Source organism: Mirounga leonina, unplaced genomic scaffold, assembly GCF_011800145.1.
Source record: "Mirounga leonina isolate KUSES-001 unplaced genomic scaffold, KU_Mleo_1.0 Mir_165, whole genome shotgun sequence".
Lineage (NCBI taxonomy): Eukaryota > Metazoa > Chordata > Mammalia > Carnivora > Phocidae > Mirounga > Mirounga leonina.
This window is the reverse complement of record NW_023270415.1, coordinates 40,130,592-40,153,700: the sequence shown is the minus strand read 5'-3', so window position 1 is coordinate 40,153,700 and position 23,109 is coordinate 40,130,592. Positions and strand designations below refer to the sequence as shown.

General features: G+C 33.2%; 1 protein-coding gene across 14 annotated transcripts in view; it reads left to right on the top strand.

Annotated features, from left to right (window-relative positions):
* Window positions 1–23,109, top strand: part of TRIQK (triple QxxK/R motif containing) — a 93,684-nt gene that overhangs the window by 59,212 nt on the left and 11,363 nt on the right. For 13 of the 14 annotated variants that reach the window (XR_004680478.1, XR_004680483.1, XR_004680480.1 and 10 more), the window contains one exon: window positions 17,925–18,010. Coding sequence is in view for 4 of the 14 variants with exons in the window: in XM_035011518.1 (XP_034867409.1) it covers window positions 17,925–18,010 (86 nt within the window). In the remaining 10 variants the exon portion in view is untranslated. Of the gene's footprint in view, window positions 1–17,924; window positions 18,011–18,854; window positions 19,660–23,109 lie in introns of those variants that run through there. The other variant, XM_035011516.1, reaches the window with a different exon arrangement.

The window sequence follows — 23,109 nt, the reverse complement described above, 5'->3', positions numbered from 1 at the left end:
ATATATATATATATATATATATATATATATATATATATATATATATCATGGATATATATTATATATATGTAATATATTCAGGTTACCATTCTCAGTTCTCTAGCTGGTTGTAGTAGTTGTAATTTAAGACTACCTCCTTCAAAATTCATTCTGGATCTTGTCCCTAGCAAGCATCATAGTTTGATGAGCCCTTTGTCTTTAGTGTGTAGCCCACATCTTTATTCCTGAAGGTTCTAGGTGATTCTTCTATTTATAAAGTTATATAGAAATGTCATGAAATTTTATTATTGGTCATAATAATAATGAGATTACCTCAGGAGTTCCCTAACATCTTTCCATAATTCTTTTGGCCTTCACTATGTATTAACAAATCATTTTGTCCTTGATAACCAACATCAATTACCCCAGCCGATACTGTGATTCTCCATGTTGCCTGTTTACCTATAGGCATAAATAATCCAAACTGACCAGGTGGCAGATTCGATATCCAGTTCAGGAAAACTAATATTATGCCTTTCTTAAGTTACCTCTTTTCCTAAGTAAAATGCACAAGAAAATGTACTACTCAAACTTTGGCCACTGGGAGGATTTCCTTTATAGGTTGTATTTTAGAGGATAGCAGTCTACTTCCAGCTGGTGTCAGCATGTTATAAAGAACCATCTATAAACATTTTTTTTTTTTTTACTGCTAAAATGGTACACCCAATTTTATGGTTTGTTGAATTAGATAACCTCCAATTCATAACTGGTAGCTCTGGCCAGATGGTCCCTGAGTCTTATGACCAGGTAGTCAGTCTCCATCAGAGCTTGGTAGCAATCCAGGAATTGTTTCTTAGCAGCTGTTACCTGCTGAAGGATGTATGGCACTGTTCCAAAACCCTAGAGACTGCCACTTCTTTTTGGGGGGGACCTGCTAAAGGCTTATTTCTATGTCACAGCTAAAAGCACTTCAAGCTTCATTTATTCTGCCATGTCTAAGAGGTAGAGTAGCTTGCACAGCAATCTACTGGAGAACCTTTTGTGTCCCATGCCCCACACAACACTAGCTGCTTTTCAGGTTCTCTACATATATAAAATATGTATGCAGATTTTAAAAACACAATTATAGTATGGGCAACCATATATCCATCATCCAGGTTAAAAATTAGATGTATACCAGTACCTTAGAACCCTATTTATGTCTCTTCTCAATGGCAGCACTCTCTAAGCCTCTGAGAGATAAACCACTATCTTGATTTTGTAATAATTCTGTTTATGAGTTTTCCACCTAGATATGTGTCAAACAATCTATTGGTTTGTTTTTGAATTTTATATAAATGAAATCATACCATATATGTTGTTATGTAATTTGCTCCTATTGAACATCATGTTTTAGAGTTTTATTCTTATTTATGAAATTTGATAATAGTTTATTCATGCTTTATGCTTTATAGCATTTCATTGTATGTGTATACTGGTATTTTTCTGTCTTTCTCCTGGTTTTGACATTGGATCATTCTGTTTCTTTTTTTCTATGAATGTTATTATAAGCATTCATTGCACATTTTTGGACATGTCTGTTCTTTGGTCATATGTACAAGAGTTTCTCTCTAATATATACCTAGCAGAAGAATGTTGGCTCATAGATCATAGAAGAATGTTATTAAGTAAGCTGGTAAGTTAGACCTATGTACCTTTATTAATGGTAGATATAGTGTGAAGTACAGCAAGTTGGACTTTTCTTCTTGGAAACAATCCTGACATGCTCTAAACCAGTGGACCTCCATGAATCAGATTTAGATGGCAAGTTTCTGTATTTAACAGAATATTCTCTCATCTCCCTCTTATCCATGTATTTGAATGAGGCATCTCAGGCAGTTTTCATGTCTTCTCCAAGCCTTACATCGTATCATTGTTATTGTGATATATTGTGTGGTAGTGAGCCAGTTAAATTCTCTTGGACTGAGACCATAGCACTGAGATAGACAGTTGTTCTAGTTCTTGAGCAGGACTATAAGTATACTGCTGTCCTCTTCCAGTAAAGGCAGATAGTCTCTTGTACCTGTGATTAGAACCTAGAAAAAAGCATTGGCTAGCATAGTTAGCTATTTGTGACCATGTATAAAGGACTTTTATATTCTGCTACTGTAAGAACAATAAGAAAATTCTACCATAAATTTGAATTTAATATAGTGCTCAGTTAGTCTCTCAAGTCCAACTAGCCACAGTGAGAAAATAAATAGGTCTCTGGAAATAAACAGTGTGACTGTATATTTAGTTTTGATGATATAGTGAATCTCTGAAACTTTTCCAGGAATGTACATTCCCTTTGATTTATCATTTTAGTAAGGAAGGGGAGTAATATTTCTACCTCACTTTTACTTTCAAAATAGCTCTCACAGCACATATCAGGGAACCAAGCTGAAGATCCTGCCTATCATTTTAACCCATACACCCGGAAACGGTCAGTGTTCATAGGGTCTGTTCTGGACCTCTGAGCCTACCATCAGGAATACAACTTTTTAATTTTAAATTTACTTTATTTTTTTAATTGAGTAAATTTGGCATGTGACATTGTATAAGTTTAAGGTATACGATGTATTACTTTGATACATTTATGTATTATGATTGCTGATGTAACAGAATTTATCATACAAAGTATAACATTTTTGTCTATATTCATTATACTGTGCATTAGATCTCTATGGCTTATTTATTACTTTTTTTAAAAAGATTTTATTTATTTGACAGAGAGAGACACAGCGAGACAGGGAACACAAGCAGGGGGAGTGGGAGAGGGAGAAGCAGGCTTCCCGCTGAGCAGGGAACCTGATGGGTCTCGATCCCAGGACTCTGGGATCATGACCTGAGCAGAAGGCAAGACGCTTAACGACTGAGCCACCCAGATGCCCCTTATTTATACTTGCTACAAGTTTATACTCTTAAACAGCATCACTCCTTTCCCTCTCCTCCACTCATCCCCTGGTAGCTACCATTCTACTGTTTTTTTTTTAAACAGGTTTGACTTTTTTAGATTCCACATATAAGTGATGTCATACAGTATTTGTCACCTCTATCTGACTTACTTGATTTAGCATAATGTTCTCAAGACCCATACATGTTATGTATAGCAAATGGGAAGATATTGTTGTTTCTCATAGCTGAACAATATTCCATTGTGTATATTTACCACATCTTTTTTAATTCATTTATCCATTGATGGGCATTCAGGTTGTTTTCATATCTTGGCTGTTGTGACTAATGCTCTGATAAACATGGGAATGAGTATATCTCATTGAAATCATGATTTCATTTTTTGGGTATATAACCAGAAGAGGAATTGCTGGATCATGTGATACATCTTTTTTTTTTTTTTTAATTTTTGAGAACCCTTCATATTGTTTTTCATAGTGGTTGGAACAATTTACGTTACCACCAAAAATGTATAAGGGTTCTCTTTCACCACATTTTTAAAAAAATTTTTACTCCAGTGTAGTTAACATACAGTGTTATATTAATTTCAGGTTTATAGTATAGTGATTCAACAATTCCATATATTACTCAGTGCTTATCAAAATGAGAGTACTCTTAATTCCTTTCACCACATTCTTGCCAGCTCCTGTGGTCTCTTGTCTTTCTGGTTATAGCAATTCTAACAAGCATGAGGTGATAGTTCATAGTTGTTTTTGTTTGCATTTCCCTGATTAGTGATGTTGAGCATCTTTTCATGTGTCTGTTGGCCATTTTGATGTTCTCTTTGGAAAAATTTTTATTTAGTTCTGCCCAATTTTTATTGGATTGTTTGGGGGTTTTGTTATTAAGTTGGCTGGGTTCTTTATATATTTTGGAATTAACCCATTATCCAATATATAGTTTGCAAAAATTTTCTTCCACTCTATAGTTTGTCATTTCATCTCATTTCTTTTGCCATGCAGAAGCTTTTTTTTTTTTTAAGGTTTATCTATTTGACACAGAGAGAGAGAGAGAACAAGTAGGGGGAGCAGGCAGAGGAAGAGGGAAGAGGAAGAGGGAGAAGCACGCTCCTTGCTGAGCAGCGAGTCCAATGTGGGGCTCAATCCCAAGACCCTGGGATCATGATCTGAGAGCCAAAGGCAGATGCTTAACCGACTGAGCCACCAGGTGCTCCTGTGTAGAAGCTCTTGATTAATGTAGACACATTTGTTGAGTTTTGCTTTCATTGTTTGTGTTTTGGTATTATGTTAAAAAAAAATCATTGTCAAGGCCAATATTGACAAATATCTTCCCTAAGTTTTCTTCTACAGTTTTATAGTGTCAAGTCTTACGTTTAAGTCTTTGATCCATTTTGAGTTAATTTTTGTGAGTGCTGTAAGATAGGGGTCCAATTTTATTGTTCTGCATATGTTTCTCTGGTTTTCTCAGCACCATTTGTTGAAGAAACTATCCTTTCCATATTGAGTATTCTAGGCATATACTAGTTGACCAAATACACTGAGATTTAATTCTGGGCTCTCTATTCTTTTCCATTGGTTGATGTGTCTGTTTTTGTGCCAGTATCATACTGTTTTTATTACTGTGGCTTTATACTACAATTTGAAATTGGGAAGCATGATGCCTCTGGCTTTGTTCTTTTTTCTCAGGACTGCTTTAGCTATTTAGGGTCTTCTGTGGTTCCACACAAATTTTAGGACTTTTTTCTTCTATTTCTGTGAAGAATGCTTTGGTGTTTTGATAAGGATTGCATTAAATCTGTAGATGGCTTTAGGTAGTATGGCCATTTTAACAATATTAATTCTTCTGATCCATGCATGGGATGTCTTTCCATTTGTTTGTGTCTTCTTCAGTTTCTTTCAGCCAAGTCTTATAATTTTCATCGTATAGCTATTTTACTTCTTTGCTTAAGTATATTCCTAAGTATTTTATTGTTTTGATGCTGTTGTGAATGGGATAGTTTTCTTTTTCTCAGATGCATCATAATTAGTGTAAAGAAATGCAATTGATTTCTGTACGTTGATTTTGTATCCTGCCACTTTACTAAAGTTGTTGATTCTACATATAAGATTGTATCATCAGCAAATAGAGAGTTTACTTTTTCTTCTCCTGATTTGGATGTCTTTTATTTCTCTGTCATGCCTAATTGCACTAGCTAGGACTTTCAATACTGTATTGAATAGGAGTGGTGAGAATAGGCATCCTTGTCTTATTCCTAATATTAGAGGAAATGCTTTCAATTTTTCTCCATTAAGTATAATGTTAGCTGTAGGTTTGTCACATATCTCCTTTATTATGTTGAAGTATGTTTCTTCTATATCCAACTTCTTTTTTTTTTTTTTAAAGATTTTATTTATTTATTTGACAGAGAGAGACACAGTGAGAGAGGGACACAAGCAGGGGGAGTGGGAGAGGGAGAAGCAGGCTTCCCACAGAGCAGGGAGCCCGATGCGGGGCTCGATCCTAGGACCCTGGGATCATGACCTGAACCAAAGGCAGACACTTAATGACTGAGCCACCCAGGCGCCCCTATATCCAACCTCTTAAGGGCTTTTATCATCAAAGGTCTTATATTTTGTCAAATGCTTTTTCTGCATCTATTGAGGTGATCATATGATTTTTATCTTTAATTTTATGGGTGTGATATATTACATTTATTGATTTGCATATATTGAATCATCCTTGCATCCCAGGGATAAGTCACACTTGGCCATAGCATATAATTTTTTTAATGAATTCTTGAAATCAGTTTGCCAATATGTTGTTAAGAATTTTTGCATCTATATTCATCAGGGATATTAGTCTATAATTTTCTTTTACTGTGGTATCCTTATCTGGTTTTGGTATCTAAGTAATGCTGGCTTCATAGAATGAGTTGGGAAGAGTGTGAAAGAGTTTAAGGAGGATTGGTGTTGATTCTTTAAATGTTCAGTAGAATTTTCCAGTGAAGCTGTCTGGTCTTCGAGTTTTCTGTGTTGGGAGTTTTTTGATTACTGATTCAGTCTCTTTACTCATTAGTTTGTTCATGTTTTCTATTTCTTCCTGAGTTAGTCTTGGTAGGTTGTGAGTTTGTAGAAATGTATCCGTTTCCTCTAAGTTATGTAACTTGTTGGCAAATCATTGTTGATAGAGGTCTCCTTCATATTTCTGTAGTATCAGCTTAATGTCTCCTCTTCCTTTCTAATTGTACTTATTTGAGTCTTCTTTTTTTTTCCTTAGTCTAGCTAAAGGTTATGTTAATTTTGTTTATGTTTCCAAAGAACCAGCTTTTAGTTTCATTGATCTTTTCTATTGTTTTTCTGGTCTCTCTTTCATTTATTTCTGCTCTGATCCTTATTATTTCCTTCCTTCTGCAAACTTTACGCTTTATTTATTTATTTTTTTTCTAATTTCTTGTGGTGTAAAGTTATGTTGTTTGAGGTCTTTCTACTTTCCTAATATATGTTTACTGCTATAAACGTTCCTCTCAGAACTGCTTTTGCCGCAACCCACACTATTTGATTTGAAACACTATTTGACTGTTTTGGTATGTTGTTTTTCCATTTTATTTTTGTTTCAGTTTTTTTTTTTTTAATTTCCTTTTGATTCCTTTTTTGACCCAGTGTTTGTTTAGAAGTGTGTTGTTTAGTTTCCGCATATTTATCGATCTTCTCACTTTCTTTTTGTTGTTGATTTCTAGTTTTATTTCATTGTGATCAGTGAAGATAGTTGGTATTATTTCAATTTTTTAAAATTTGCTAAGATTTGTTTTGTGACTTATCATATGATCTAAGCTGGAGAATGTTCCATGTGCACTTGAGAAGAATGTTTATTTTGGTGCTATTGGATGGAATGTTCTGTATATGTCTATTAAGTCCATTTGTTGTAAAGTGTGGTTCATTACAAAGTTTCTTTGTTGATTTTCTGTCTGGGTGATCTATCCATTGCTGTATAATGGGGTATTGAAGTCCCCTGCAATTATTATATTATCATCTATTTCTTCCTTAAGATCTGTTATTATTTACTTCATAATATATCTTGGTGCTCAAATGTTAGGAGCATATACATTTGCAACTGTTATATCTTCTTGAGGTACTGATCTCTTTGTCATCGTATAATGACCTTCTTTGTGTCTTGTTACTTTTTTGTCTTGAAGTATATTTTGTCTGATGTAAGTATGGCTACACCTACTTTCTTTAGGTTTCTATTTGCTTGGAATATCACCTTCCACCCTTTCACTTTGAACCTATGTGTGTTTTTAGAGCTGAGATGAGTCTCCTGTAGGCAGCATATAGTTGGGACTTGTATGTGTGTGTTTGTGTGTGGGTTTTTTTTTTTTAACCTATTTGGCCACTCCGCTTTTTGATTGGTGAGTTCAATCCCTTTACATTTAGAGTGATTATTGCTAGGTAAGGATTTACTACAGTCATTTTATCTTTTGCCTTCTGGTTACTCTGTCTTTCCATTGTTTCTTTTCTTTTTTTTTTTTTTTTATGAGAGAGAGAGAGAGAGAGCACATGAGAGAGGGGAGCGGGAGAGGGAGAAGCAGACTCCCCGCTGAGCAGGGAGCCCGACACGGGACTCGATCCCGGGATTCCAGGATCATGACCTGAGCTGAAGGCAGTCGCTTAACCAACTGAGCCACCCAGGCGCCCTTTCCATTGTTTCTTTCATCTTCTTTTTCTGTCTTTTTAAGTTAGTGGTTTTCTGTGATGATTTGCTTTGTCTCCCATTTTTGTTTCATGCCTCTCCTCTAAATTTTTGTTTTGTAGTTACTACAAGGTTTGTATAAAAAATTTGATGAATAAAACAGTCTTTTTTTTCTGCTGATAGTAGTTTATCTTCATTTGCGTAAGGGTTCTGTCATTTCATTCTTCCCCTTTTATATTTTTGATGACACAAATGATCTCTTTTACACTGTGATTTTCTTACCAAGTTGTAGTAGCCATATTTTTCATGTTCTTTTCCTTTTACCTTTCTGCTATAATTAAGAGTTTAATATATTCTAAAAGAGATTATTTTTTAAAAGAAAAGATTTATTTATATATTTGACAGAGAGAGAACTTGAGCAGGGGAAGGGGCAGAGGAAGAGGGAGAGAGAATACTCAGGTAGAGGCCCTCCTGAGTATGGAGCCCCGATGCAAAGCTGATCCCAGGGCCCTGAGATCATGACCTGAGCTGAAATCAAGAGTTGAGACACTCAACGAACTGAATCACCCAGGTGCCCCTATTTTAAAAAAGATTCTAAATCTAATTCTGACTGACTTCTTATCACCTTAATCAGTTTTATGTCCTTTTGTCCTTTCTTTTCAGCTTGAAGTGCTTATTTCAACACTTCTTATATGGCAGGTCTAGTAGCAATGAACTTCCTCAACTTTAATTCTCTGGGAAAGCCTTTATTTCTCCTTTATATTTGAAGAATGACTTTGCCAGGGAGGGTATTCTTGGGTGGCAGTTTTTATCTTTCAATATTTTAAATATATCGTTCCATTGTCTCCTGACCTGTAGAGTTTTTGCTGAGAAATCTACTCATAATCTAACAGGCATTCCTTGGTGGGTTACTGTCTTTTTTTCCCTGGCTGTCATTAAAATTCTTTTCATTGACTTTCAGCAGTTTTAATAAAATGTGTCTTGGAGTTTTTTTTTTTTTTTTTGCATTGAGTAATAAGGTGTTCTATAAGCTTCATGGAATTATATCCATTTCCTTCCCAGATTTGGGAAGTTCTCAGCTATTCCTTACTTAATTAAACTCTCTGCCCTCTTTTCCCTCTCTTCTTCTGAAATATCCATTATTTTTACATTGGCTTTTCTAATGGAGTCTGATAGCTCTTGTAGGATTTCATCACTTTTTAAAAATCTTAGTTCTTTCTCATCTTCTACCTGAATCATTTCTAGATGCCTGTTTTCTAGCTTGTGAATTCTCTCTTCCATCTGATCTGCTGTACTTACATGCATTCTAATACATTCTTTATCTCATTTATTGAATTCTTTACCTCCAGAATTTCTGTTTGGTTCTTATTTAGAATTTCAATCTTTTTGGTAAAGTACTCCTTTTGTTTGTTAATTTTATTCCTGAAATCTTTTTATGGCCTTTCTGAGTTTTCTTGTAGCTCATTGAATGTCTTCATTACAGCTATTTTGAATTCTTTTATCCATTAGATTGCAAAATTTCATATCTTTGGGTTCAGTTGCAGGGAAATTGTCATTTTCTTTTAGTGATATATTATCATGATTTCTCATTTTTGATGAAAAGTGCTTCTGAAAATAGTGCTCACCTTTCTTGTTTAGTCAAGATTTTGTTTAATGTGATTCTAATAGTTCAACAGGTTGGTAATTAGGAGCCTTCCTTTTTGCCTTCCAGAAGGTAGTGGCATAGCATAATCTTTTGGTTTTTCTTATCAGAGCTGACTTTGTGCTAAGGTTGGGAGTCCAGGCATTAAAAAAAAAAAAAAAAAGGCTGGTGGCAGAGTGGTGGTAGGTGTGTATTTAGCTCTTGGGGCTGTGGGTGTGTCCACAGCTCTATTGAGGGTTCCATGATTGTGGAAGAAGGATTCCCAGAGGAATGTGGCTGATTCTATTGCCAGAACCCTGAGGCAGACAGCAGGAGACACTTTCCTTCAGTTCTTTTTGTCTGTCTACTTCCCTCCTAAGAGAGAGCAATGGATTCCCCAGCTGCAAAACACAAAACTGGGCAGACCCCATTTACCACCTTCACCCTCCACCTCTTCTGCCAGAAAGATTGTGCTGGCCCATAGCCAAACCTGCAGCAGTCTTCTCTGCAGCTGCCACCTCTGGTGCAACTCCCCTTGCTCCACTGCCCCCTCTGCTATCCAGTCCACCCACTTTTGGGTGCATGAATAAATGGGTCTCTTGAGTGTCCTGGTATGTGCTGCAGAGGGGCTTTTCTTTGGTTATGGATGTCTAATTAGTTGTAAATGAAAGGGCAAGGAAAAAAGGAACAACTTATGCTGCCATGATGCTGACCTTACTCTCGTACTTTTATTTTATTACCTATAAAGCTCTTTTTCTGACTTGAGAGACTACAGTGACATTTTGGCCCTCTAAGCATTCATGTTTCTTGAGTCTTTGCACTTTGATTTTCCCAGTATTTGGAATTGCTTCTACCAGATATCAACATGACTTCCTCCCTAAAGTCATCTAAGTATCTGGTCGAGTGACATCAAGTAATAATGCCAAGTGGCATTATCAAGGAAGCCTTCCCTGACCACTCTATCTGAAACAATACTTCTCTCCCTTTTATTTTATGCCCCTCACCAACTCTGTTTTTCTTTTTAGTGCTTTTTATCACTTAAAGATTTTAAGTAATCGCCACACCCAATGTGGGACTCAAACTTACAACCCTGAGATCAAGAATCGCATGCTCTACTGACTGAGCCAGCCAGGCATCCCCCAGTAAATAGTTTTGAATGAATGGATGAATGAAAGATTTGTTTAGAAAACAATATAAAAATTCTCATGACCATAAGGGAACATTTTCAATTATGCTTAAATAGGTATAAGATTAACTAGGAAAACTTATATTCAGTGATATGTTCTAATGTCACACTATTCTCAGAGGTTCTGGCAATTCTCTCTACTAACCTTAAAAAATAATGACTTATGCAAAAAAAATGACTTATGCAAATAAAATTTTGGATGCAGGTGAAAATTATTTATATAAAAACTATTATATATATTTTTTCTTATATTTTCCTTGTTTCCTGAGGAAAATTATTAATATTTTGTTACTTGCTAGCCAAAATAACCTTACTTCAGAGATTTTACCTTCTACTCAGTAACTATGTGCATATACTAATAATTTGGGAATCAGTGCTGAGATTAGTTTAAAGAGCAATTTTATCACATATTTTTCTGTGTGAAAATGCAAGTTTTAATATTTCTTAATTTTGAAATGTCCATTTTTCCACATTAAATCCAGATTCATTTTGAAAAAAAAAAAAAAAAAAGCTAAAATCTATTACAGAATAAATACTAAAGCCACACATCCTAAGTGTATTTTTGTCTTATGTAAGTTCTTGTAAATCCAGATATTCATATAAAAATAAATTTATTTTATTGTTCTAAGTGTATTATTTAGCTGTATCATTATCGTAATTGGGGAGGACTTTTTCACTTTCTCCCCAAGAACGATCTAGAATTTTATATGCAAAAGGAGTTTTGTAATGAGTAATTCACATTGGCACACTCTCTATTTGTTAAGAATCTCAGATTGATTTGAAGGAATTTTAACTCTCCATGTCATGATTTTTAGAGAAATTTTCTGTTTGGATTGGTAATCTTAGTAATGCAATTATTTAAATGTATTTTCCTTATTAAGAACTATACATAATGGATAATAGAATCTGTATTCTTACCAAGCCATAAAAGCAGTTTCCCATATTATAGAATTTTGTACTAGAATATTAATTTTGCAACTTTAATTTAAACATACAAAGATGGCATTTTATTAGTATAAATAAATCTCATTAGTAAGTTTAAATTATATGTAGTTATTTTAGAGAGAATTAAAGAGAATGTTATGGCTGTTTTGATGGTGGTCATTGAGATTGGGGATTAAGAATGGCATTTGTCATAATGTATCATCCTGAACATTACATGTTTTTCTGTACTTTGTTTTGCTTTCACAATATCAAGAAAATCCTATTATAACATGAATAGTTAAAAATAATAATGTAACTTTTTAATAGTACAGATCTAGCAACTTCAGGATACTCTTCAATTTTTTAAACCAGTCACAAAACTGGAGAGAAGAGTAGTAGGAAATTTTATTTCACAATTAAATCACAGATATTATCTAAAGATAAGTTGTAGTTTTTATCACGAATCTAAAGTTTCAGTAACAAGAGTATAATACTCCTAACTATGCATGTGCCTTTCACATTTTATTGCAAAACTATTAAGCTATAATAACATACATCCAATAGGGACAACAATGTCTTGCCTGGCATTTTTAAGGAAAACACACCTGTGCTACACCAGTCTATTCACTTTTATAATTCTTTCCTTGCTTACTGAATCTCAGTAAGCACATTAGGCTTTGTTGGTTTTTTTTTTTTTTTTTAAGATTTTTATTTTTATTTATTTGAGACAGAGAGAATGAGAGACAGAGAGCATGAGAGGGAGGAGGGTCAGAGGGAGAAGCAGACTCCCTGCCGAGCAGGGAGCCCGATGCGGGACTCGATCCAGGGACTCCAGGATCATGACCTGAGCCGAAGGCAGTCGCTTAACCAACTGAGCCACCCAGGCGCCCGGCTTTGTTGGGTTTTAACTGATCTTAATTCCATCTTTCTCTGCTCATCCTTGCAACTATTGTAGTTGTGAAAAACAGTGCCCTGCAGTCAATGGAGAAGGCAGAATGTGTTTGGAGCTATGCAACATTCCATCCTCAGAAAATTGTCCCTATCTGACCTGTCTGGTAACTCACTGAAAAGCCTCATTCTCAAAACTTGTCCTTATTTGACTAGACTTAGAGCTCACTCTGTGTGAAGAGCCCTCTCCCAGAATTGGACACAGTCAGTGGCAAGTTTTTAACATTGCAACTACTTGAAGCAGCATTACTAGCTGGGACTAGCAGGGGGCTGTCCTAAAAATATTAAAAAACTGGGAATGAGATGTCTGTAGGGTCTTTAAAAATCTCCAACATAGATTTCTGGAAATCTAGAAAGCCACAAGCCTGTGGTTTGCCCAATAAAGACCTGAAAAAGCTGTAAAATTTCTCACTTCTTGCTGACCTTGAGGAAGCTAGCAGGAAGTGAAGGCTAAGACAGGACTAAAAACTCCTGTCAGAGCTTGGAAAATATATACCAACATATAAATATATACCAACATATATACTCCACACAGCTCCCCAGCAAAGCTGGAAGACATTGGTTCAAAGCATTTAAGAGAATATTTGTCCATTCTTTAGATGAACATTAAGCTAAGTGGCTGCATATGACAACAATACAGACTTTACAGAATTAGACCATAAAAGTCATTAAAAAAAAAACAAAAAAACCAACAAAAGAAAAACAAACAGCAGCAACAACATTATAGGGGGGATATGATTTGCAGAGTTGCCACATTACATTATTTGATATGTCCAGTTTCTACAAGGATTATAAAATGCATAAAGAATCAGCAAAGTGTGCTCCATACACAAAAAAAGGATAATAGAACTTATTTCTAAGAAAGGTCATATCTTGGACTTACTGAACAGAGACTTTAAGTCAGCCCTTTGAAATATGTTCAAAAAACCAAAGAAAATCCTGTCTAAAGAATTGAAATATGAGAATAATACCTCACAAAATAAAGCACCTCATTACAGAAATATAAATTATGTGTATTTTAAAAAGCAAATAGAAATTCTGGATTTGGAAAATACAATGATTATAAAAATTTCACTAGAAGGACGTCACAGCAGATGTGAACTGACTGAAGAATCAGGGAACATGAAGAAAAGTTAATTGAGATTTTCTGAGGAACATGAAGAAAAAAGAATGAATGAAGAATGACAAAAAATGAGCAGAGACACAAAGACCTGTAGGACACCATCCGTCATACCAACCTATGTACAACAATACTTCCAAAATGAGAGAAGAGAGAGGGTCAGAAAGGGTATTTGAAAAAATAATATCCAAAAACTTCCCTAATTTGATGAAACACTTTGATTTTTTTAGTAGTTTTGCCTTTTTTTTAAATTATGTTATGTTAGTCACCATAGAGTTTGATTTTTTTATCCAAGAACCTCAATAAATTTCAAGTAGGATAAACTCAAAGAGATCTACACTGGGCTACATTATAGTCAAACTGTTGAAAGTCAAACATAAAGAATGATTGTTGAAAGCAGCAAGAGAAAAGTAACATATTACATATGATGTGCTGAAAGCAATAGATGGCCAGCCAAGAATTCTATATCCAGCACAACTGTCCTTTAAAAAAGGGAGAAATTAAGATATTTTTGGATAAACAAAACCAGATAATTTGTTAATAGCACACCTGCCCTGCAAGAAACACTAAAGGAAGTCCTTGAGGCTGGAATGGAAGTACACAAGATAGTAAGTCAAATCCATATACAGAAAGCAACAACAGCAAAAACCTAACACCAGTAAAGGTAACCACATAGATAAATATAATAGAAGTCTACATATGTTTTCTGTGTGTAACTTTTTTCCTCTCCTTGCTAATTTATGAGATGCTGCTAAAGCAGTACTTCGATGGCAATTTACACCTGTTAAACACTATGTTTATAAAGAGGAAAGATTTCAAATCAATAACCTAGCTTTCTGCCTAGACAGGTTAGAATATGAAAAGAGCAAACTAAACCCAAAGCTGAAGAAAAGGAAATAATAAGGATTAGAGTGGAAAAAACATAAAGAGAAAAACAATAAAAAAATAATCAATAAAACAAAAGTTTGTTTAGAAAGATCAACATGATTGAAAACCTTTAACACGTTAAAAAAAAACCACAGAACACTCAGATTACTAATATCATTAATGAAACAGAGTACATTACTATCGATCTTAATATAAAATGGATTATAAAGGAATACTATAAACAGATAATCTAGATAATCTAGATGTAATAATACTAATACAAGTTCTGATACAAAGCTACCAGAACTCTGATCCATTCCTGGTGGGAATATGAAATGTTATAGCCACTCTGGAAAATGGTTTGGTAGTTTCTTACAAAGTTAAATATATACTTACCATATGACTCCAGTAGTCCTACTCTAGATAAATTGAAAAATTGTGTTCATGTAAAAACCCATACACCTGTGCTTATAGGTAGCTCTTGTACTTGCCAAATACTATACATAACCGAAAAGCACTTCAGTGAGTGAATGAATAACAAACTCTGGTACCTTCATATAATGGAATATTAATCAACAATAGAGAAGAATGAATCGGTGATTCATACAACTTGGGTAAAACTTAAAGGCCTTATGCTGAATCAAAGAAGCCATTGTCATGTTATTGCCATATTACTGAAAAGACACGGCTATAGAAATGGATAGTAGCTCAGTGGTTGCCAGAAATTATGGCTGGGAGGAGGCGTGGATACGAAAGGATAGCATGGGGAGTTTTTTGAAATAGAATTCTTCTGTACTGTGATTATGGTAGTAGTTACATGAATCTATAGAAGAGCATTAAATTTCATAGAACTGTATACCAAAAGGAAAAAAAAGTCAATTTCATTGTGATAATTTAAGAATAAAATATAATAAAGTAGTATTATAAGATTATATTAGAGAGAGGAAGCATAAATCACTCAATCAGGAAGCTTGGAGATGCAGAAAAAAAGCTTTTGTTGCTTAAACGATGCCATAGGAAATGAAAATACAGAAATATGATGAATGGTGTCATTAAACAGAGAAACTAAATAATTGAGGCCCCAGATTAGCTTCATAGGCTTGAATTCTCCAGGTTTCTTCTCATATAAAAGGTAATGAGCAATTGTCAAACAGCTACTTTGGTTATTGCATTATTGATATAACCAAAATCAGACCCAACTATGTCTAAGAATCCATCTACATATAAAATCTAGATTATTATATATGTTATATACATACATATATATACATATATGCACGTATATATACATATATATGTATTTTTTTCTAAGTACTCAGAAGTCAGGGGCTTCTGTATTTTACATTTTTTACAATTGTGTAGGCATAGGTATCCTTCTTGAAGCCATAAAAAATTTAAATGTTGAAAACTTCTTTAGGTATAATAGAAATATCTAGTTTTAGTTATAAAGAACAGATGCCTCTGTAAACGTTTTCATTTAATAGACTGAAACCTCGTTTTTCAGTATGTACTTTTGGATATCATAGTTAGCAAGCAGAATGCTAAACTACTGACAGATGCACTATTTGGAAAGTACCAGGTGTAAATAATTTTTAAAACCATCTATTTATTATAAATACAGTTTCAAATGTTCATGTCAACTTTAATATGAATCTAGAGGTATTATTCTCTAAGAGATACAGGGGTTGAATTGAAATGGAACACATTATTTAACCAATAAGTTATATGGCAAGTGAAGTAGAATGATAAATTCTCACTTTAACCTTGACTCTTTGAGGTATATTTGAATCTGTTTTATGGCAGACACGTCATCCAGAATAATGCATATGTGTATGTAAAACATTTGGGTTAAGATAATCCTTTTTCCATTTATTTTTTCCCATTGCACCCAGAGATTATTATAGGGTATATATAAGAGAAAACAAGAAATGACTTTTTGGCCTCAGATCTATAATCTTCAAATTTCTCTTTAGATTCTCCTTAGAAATTTGCTTTGTAACCCTGAGTGGAGGCATTTGATGTGTCACCATTTTCATTGTTCTGAACTGTTTGTATCTCAGCAGGAATAATGACATGAATAGTTTGACTGTTGAGATGTGAAATCAGAGTGAATACTTGTCAAGGCTTTTTCAGCAAAATTAAATGTTGCTAATTTAAAATGGGTCAGAGTAATATTTTTCTGTAGTTTGTTCATTCCACAATTTAAATTTAGATCATTTGATGTACATTTTTACAATTGGTTCATTTCTGGATCATTAAACCTTATCCCATCAAATAATATTTATTAAGCTTCCGCATGTTCATAGATCCAGAATGACTGCTATATGATAGCAGTTAAGGAAATAGCATACACTGGTCTTTAAAAACAAAAAAACAAAACACCAATACGTAGCTCTTCAGCCAAACAAACACTTTTATGTGTCTAATGAACACAAATAGAGCATTTCTTCATTACTCGCATCCTTTTGACTAACTTCTCCCTGCCATTTCTAATTCTAAAAATCTATATGGATTTTAAAGGCACTTTTGAATCATTAACAAAGACATTTTATTGCACATTAACTTTTATGATATACTGTAGTGTAGATCAATTGTGTTCAGATTTATTTCAATGTGAGGAAGATGTGGAACTTAAAGTTGGAAGTTGTATTATTTACATAAAGGAGATATAGAGGTAAGATTTGGAAAAGAACCAATCATGAAGGAAAGGGAGTAAGATAGAAACAAGGCAAACTAAAAGAGAGATTACATGGTTTTATGCTAACTCCCACACAGAGTGATATGCTGTATTTGAGACCCATTGACCCAGTTCTTAGTTAAAAGTTCTTTTGGTTAACAAAAGAGTATATTATTCTAGTCAAAGTTTTTGTTACTCTTGTTTTGTTTTTTGTTATGTTAAATCTATTTTCTTCACAAGTTATGTAACTCATTAGTTACATACAGGTTACACGCAAACTCAGGTTTGTTACTCATTAGTCATCAAATGGTACACAAAAAAGGAAATTTGGTGATGTTAACTAACTTAGTTTTGTTCGTCTTTGGCTGTGAAATATGGTAGAGAAGATTGGAACTAATATCTAAATGTAGCTTTCCTACATCTTTTATTTAGCCATATTTATTCTGTCCTCTCTTAAGAGCAAACAAAGTTAAAAATGTATTTTTCTAATGAATTCAGTGACTGAAAGTTAAGTATTTACTTAACTTTCCTTAGTTTCTTACAGAAAACTTGAGGATATTCCTCAAATTGATTATTTGGGTATTTTATATATCCCTAATAAAATAAATTTATAAGGAGCTCTTATTCTTCATGTAGGAAGATGAAATTAACTTACCTATTAATGGGATCTTATGTATACTCATTTACCCATTTGTTTCTAAATGCTTCCGAAAGGTTTACTGTCTTTACCTTAAACATCCTACTCTCTAAAATTAGTTTTTATCTTTTTAGCTCTTCACTGGACATCAAATCAAAGATGTCTGTTGGATCTTCTTCCTGCAGAAAATTGAGAGAGGAGATGTTGACCTTAGGGTGACAAGTTTATGGTTTCCAAAACTGGGAGCTACTTCGCAACTCTGTGTCCCAGTCTTACTGTATTTAAACATTCTTTGACATTTCAGATGGCTGTTACACTTGAATTATATATAAGCATAGCTCATTGCCTGAAATTATTTCTTTCTAGGTAAACAAGATTATAAAAAAACCAAACCTATTTTACGAGCAACCAAATTAAAAGCAGAAGCAAAGAAAACAGCAATAGGGATAAAGGTACCTGTATTTGGTAACTTTAAAATTTGATATATGCATGCCATTTCATTTTCTAAAGCTGAATTGCATAAATGTTGAATGCTAAATGTTTTATGACATTTCAAAATCAAAGTCAATGCCAGAATTGAAGGTTTTTAAAGGAATTTACTTAATGGGAAACATCATTCTGATCAGGTCTTAAAACACAATGTCACATAAGAAAACCAGTTATACAGAAAGTTGCAATTTATTTTTTCCTCTAGCTACCGTGTATATTGTTCAAATATTTCAGTGATTTATGTGGCCTGAATAAAAAACTTCTTTTAATTTCAATAAATTTAATTTTATGGTTATTGAAATTTTAGTTATAATTATATATACTTAGATCATTAATATATGTAATTTTACTCTGTGTATTATTATTGTTGTCAGTACTCTCTATGATGAAATTCTAATGATATCCCCAAACTTGTTCTTTTAGAAAACCAGTGTTTTAACTGCTTAAGAGGGATAAATGCATCTGAGAATGATGTTAGCAGATATTAATCCAATGTGCTAGCACAATGAAGTTCAACAAAATTACGTTTACATTATTACTCATGTCAATTTTTTGCCAAGTATTTAGAGGTGAACCAAACTATAAATACAAAAATTAACTTGATGGTTCTACTGTCAAATGTGTAAAATTAAAGTGACTAGTATATACTTTATTTAAATATTAAAATGTTAAAAGGAGATTTTGGTTTTTATCTGGCAGATGAAAAATCAATTTTTCTAAGTTATAGCTTATAGCAAATGCCAAGGTATTACTACTAGGCTGTAACAGCTGTTGAACTGCCAGATGATATATTTGGTTGTCTTCCAGAATTTGCTATTATGATCACGAAACACTGCCTTCTTTTTACTCTTGATTGCTGATTTTGATCAAGCATTGCTGTGTGATATGGTATGTTTTCACAACACAATCCCCTCAGTTAGTGCTGTGTGTCAGTTTTTAATGAAAAAAAAAAGTAAATTGCCTTTTTTTGAAAAGAGAGATGATTAATCTTTTGAAGTTTTCTTCTAATTTCACATGAAATTTTATTCATCTTTAAAATTATTTCCATGACATGATATTTCTAAAAGCATTAGTTAGGGCTTTTTTTCTTTCTTTATTGTACAGTTAGTTACCTGGTGATTGTCTCTTATAGTGAGAGCATTATTTGTAATTTTCCACCAAGGCACTATGTCACTCACTTTTATCTCTCTGTTTTGGTTTTGGGGTTTTTTTTTTTTAAAGAAAGATATTGGGGTAGCAAAATCCACTTGTGGCACAATATAATGAACAGCTATAAATCAGAATTTGAGAAATGGTGCAGCCATTCATTTATTAATATATATATATTCTCTTTATTTGCTCTTATAATTTTTGTTATTATTTTAATTTGAGGATATGACTAGTATCAGATAAATCTACCTTATAATGCAATTATCTAATATCATTTTATAAACAATGCGGAATTTGCTTATTTTTTTGAGAAAAAAGTTTTTCTTAGATTTAATTTATGATTTAATGCATGACAGAAGAATTTCTAATGACATCTGAACATAGCTCCTTTTTAATAAGCTAACATATCATTTTGATTTGTAAACCTGTGGAAAACAGAAACCTTAACTTTAAGCATTGGTCACTTTGCTTGAAAAATTATATGAAGAGCCCATTAAAATTATATGAAACTTTTTAGAATCAGAACCATGGAGGTGTTTTACATTTCAAATCTGGCATACTAATTAGTTTGCTCTGTCAAACTTTGATTGCCTTGTCATTTTAGCATAGGATTTTAAATAACGAAGTTTCTTTCAGCAATTGCCATTTAATGCTGTTTAATTTCCCCAGTGAGTGATTTTATCCATATTGATAATGTCAGAGAAGCAACTAAGGACTAATGAACATCAAACATGTTTGACTCTTATCTAGTTGATATAGGATGACCATAATATTATAGTATTTTATCACTTTACTGCTTATTTTTAAAATGAATCATAGTTATGCTCTTAAAATAATTTAAATCTATAGAAAATATGAACAGCTGCATGGAATAGAAAAATGCCAGCCATAACAACACTGAACACGGAAGAAAGAGGCCTAGGAACACATTTCTCTTGCCTCTTCCTGTTGTCATGATCTAGCTAAGTCTAACCTGACATATTTGCAAAAGCAATTATGCCATTACCTCACAGGGTTGTCAGAAGAGTTAAATAATACCACAAAAATAGTTAACATTGAACCCAGGACATCAAATTCACTTATGAATTGTTAGCTGATTGAGAAAATATTTCTTTGAATTAGCCATTGCTGGTTTGTACAAATAAGACTTCCTTGGTTGTTTGTCAGTGGCCTTAAGATCCCCCACTTCAACTCAGGCTGCATTGTGGTATTATATTGCATATTATAAAATGTTCTTAGTTTTGCTGTGGAGATACTGATATTGCTGTTGTAAAGTTTTCAAAGTATTACATGACTTTAATATACTTCATATATATGTTATCTAAATCTTATTCAGTCCTTCATTTTTTGTTTAGAAATGCTGTAAGTATTACAATGTTGTAGAACCTATAGAAAGAAAGATGACCAAGACAGGATCATCTGGGAGGAATTTATACAGGAAATAACTTCCAGATTTCATTACCACATAAAATCAAATCAACAGTATTGACTGAGAGATCTAGGACTGGAGATGTGTAAGGAATACACAATACAGTCTTTATGCTCAAAGACTTTTAGTGCCTTTTTGTAAGCATATGTTTAGTAATTGAAAATGTTTTGGGAGAACAGTAATGATTCAGAATAAGATGTGAATATTATTGTGTCAAAATCTAGAATTAATTTCCGTTTAGAAGCTATTTTATTTCCTGTGTCTTACCAATGTAAACAAAATGTTGTAATTTTTGATCCAGTAATGAGTGCTACCTAAAACATATTAGCACAATTAAGATTTCCTATTTGGTTGCTGTTCAGTTAGATTATTTTTTAAGAATTACAACTTCATTAAAAATTTTTTAGAATGTAAATACCCATATTTCCTAGTATTTAGAAGAAAAAAGATAATTCATATTTGTTAATTAATTAGTTCATTTGAAAGGTGTAATCTAATAAAAGAATAAGTATCAAAAATTTAATTTATCTGTTACATAAATAAAATCTTCAAGTGTCAACCAGATCCTGTGAACAACCTCTTGGGATGAGACATCTGGAAACGTTATTTCTTCTTTTTTTGTGATTTCAGATGTAAAACTAAAAATGGCCAGGGGGTGGGGGGTCATAAATGCCTACAGGTCTCTAAGTTATGGTTAGTGTCACCAGTATCCTGCAAGCAGTATATTCAAATGTTATCGTTGTTTAACCTCTATACATTCAGTCCCCACAACAGTATGGAGCATTTTTTTTTTAAATGATGCTATTCCTTCCCATTTAATACTCTTTAACCCTACCCCCTCCACCATATATTCAGTAGACTTCATTGAATTAATGGATCCTCTGGAGTTGTATTCTATGAAGGTTCTTGGCTTCTTACCCTTAAAACCCATTTTCATGCCTCTGGATAGCCTGAAAATATATTGTGAAGATGATAGAGAGTTTTTTGAAGGGACAAGGAGCAGTTGAAAAGCAGCAGTTAGAGGTGATTATCAAATGAGATGTGGATGATGGCCTCCAATCAAGAGTAAAAACTTTATTCTTGCTTTCAGCTTGCATGAATGGTGACTGCTGTTAAACAGTTTTGTTGTCCACTATACAGAACAGATGGAGTTTGCAGTTGTGTGTCACTTGTTTATTACATCCTCTTAAAATTAGTAGCTGTGTAACCAGATGGGTCTGGGAGCACAGCTGTGGATATAGGAATATAAATGAAACCTGTCTGATGCTGCCATGCCCTTTTGAGATGCTGAAGTGTTCCAACTGCAACAAAGAAAAATTCACTTTCATTTGACATTATATTGATGTATTAGATTAAAATAGTTGACACTGAGTCTATCAACCCCCTGATTTTTATCAATATTTATTTTCATAGCTTGGAAATCTAAATAAATGTAAATTTGAAGCTAAATATCTGTATAAAGTGCCCATTTGTAATTTCAACATCCAGGTAAAAATTTCATGTCGATTATAAACCAAATTCATTTTAATGTTTTTAAAGTTTATTAAGTAGTATATGTTGAATTAGTAATTTTACATTCTGATGAAATGTAAAATATATTCATGTAAATGCAAATAACTTGCTTCTCCATAAAACAATGCTGGGAATGGGTGTGATACACAATTGAAAATTAGAAAGGCATATTAGGCTCTTTAGGATATGGAACTGGCACCAGTTGCTCTTTTTTGATCTTTTTAGCCAAATGCTATGTTAATATCGAGAATATTCCTTAATGGTATGTGTGTAAGTCTGTGTGTGTTGTATACTGCACAGTCTATATTTCATATAAATATGAAGTTTATGGACTTCTTAAGAGATAATAGGATTTTTGCCATAATATATGTAGTAAATTTTTGGCTACTATTTTAACATAATTAATATAACCCACATCAAATCACCAAATGAAATATTCAGAATCACCCTTCACAGTTCTGATAAATTATAGTGTATCTTGCTTCGTGAACTAAGAGTCTTCAGTTTTGTCCCCCCACGTTATAAACTATGGAATTTAGAGTTTAAATTTAGTTTCAACAAAATAATATTTAATAAAGATTTACAGAGACATAATTTAGAAACTGGCTATAATAGCAGTTTCTTCCTATTAGAAAAAGAAAGATACATGTTTTAAAATCATGTCCTAAAGCTGAAACTAATAACAAATTAATTGAAGCAACAAATAAAGTTAAAGATACTCAAATAGAGAAGAGAGAAACTGTGTTGGCACAAACTACACTGCTTGCACCCAACATCTTGATATTCAAACTATGCAAATATATCAAAATTATAAAGTTTAATTTTACTATTAGAAAAGCACAAATTACATAGGAATAATAATAGAAATGAGTCACCCACAGATGTACTTGTCATTGCAGTTGGTATTGTCAAGTACAAAATAAGTTACTTTACTAAATGACAAGAAGTGTTAAACAAAAAGAATGTGATTAA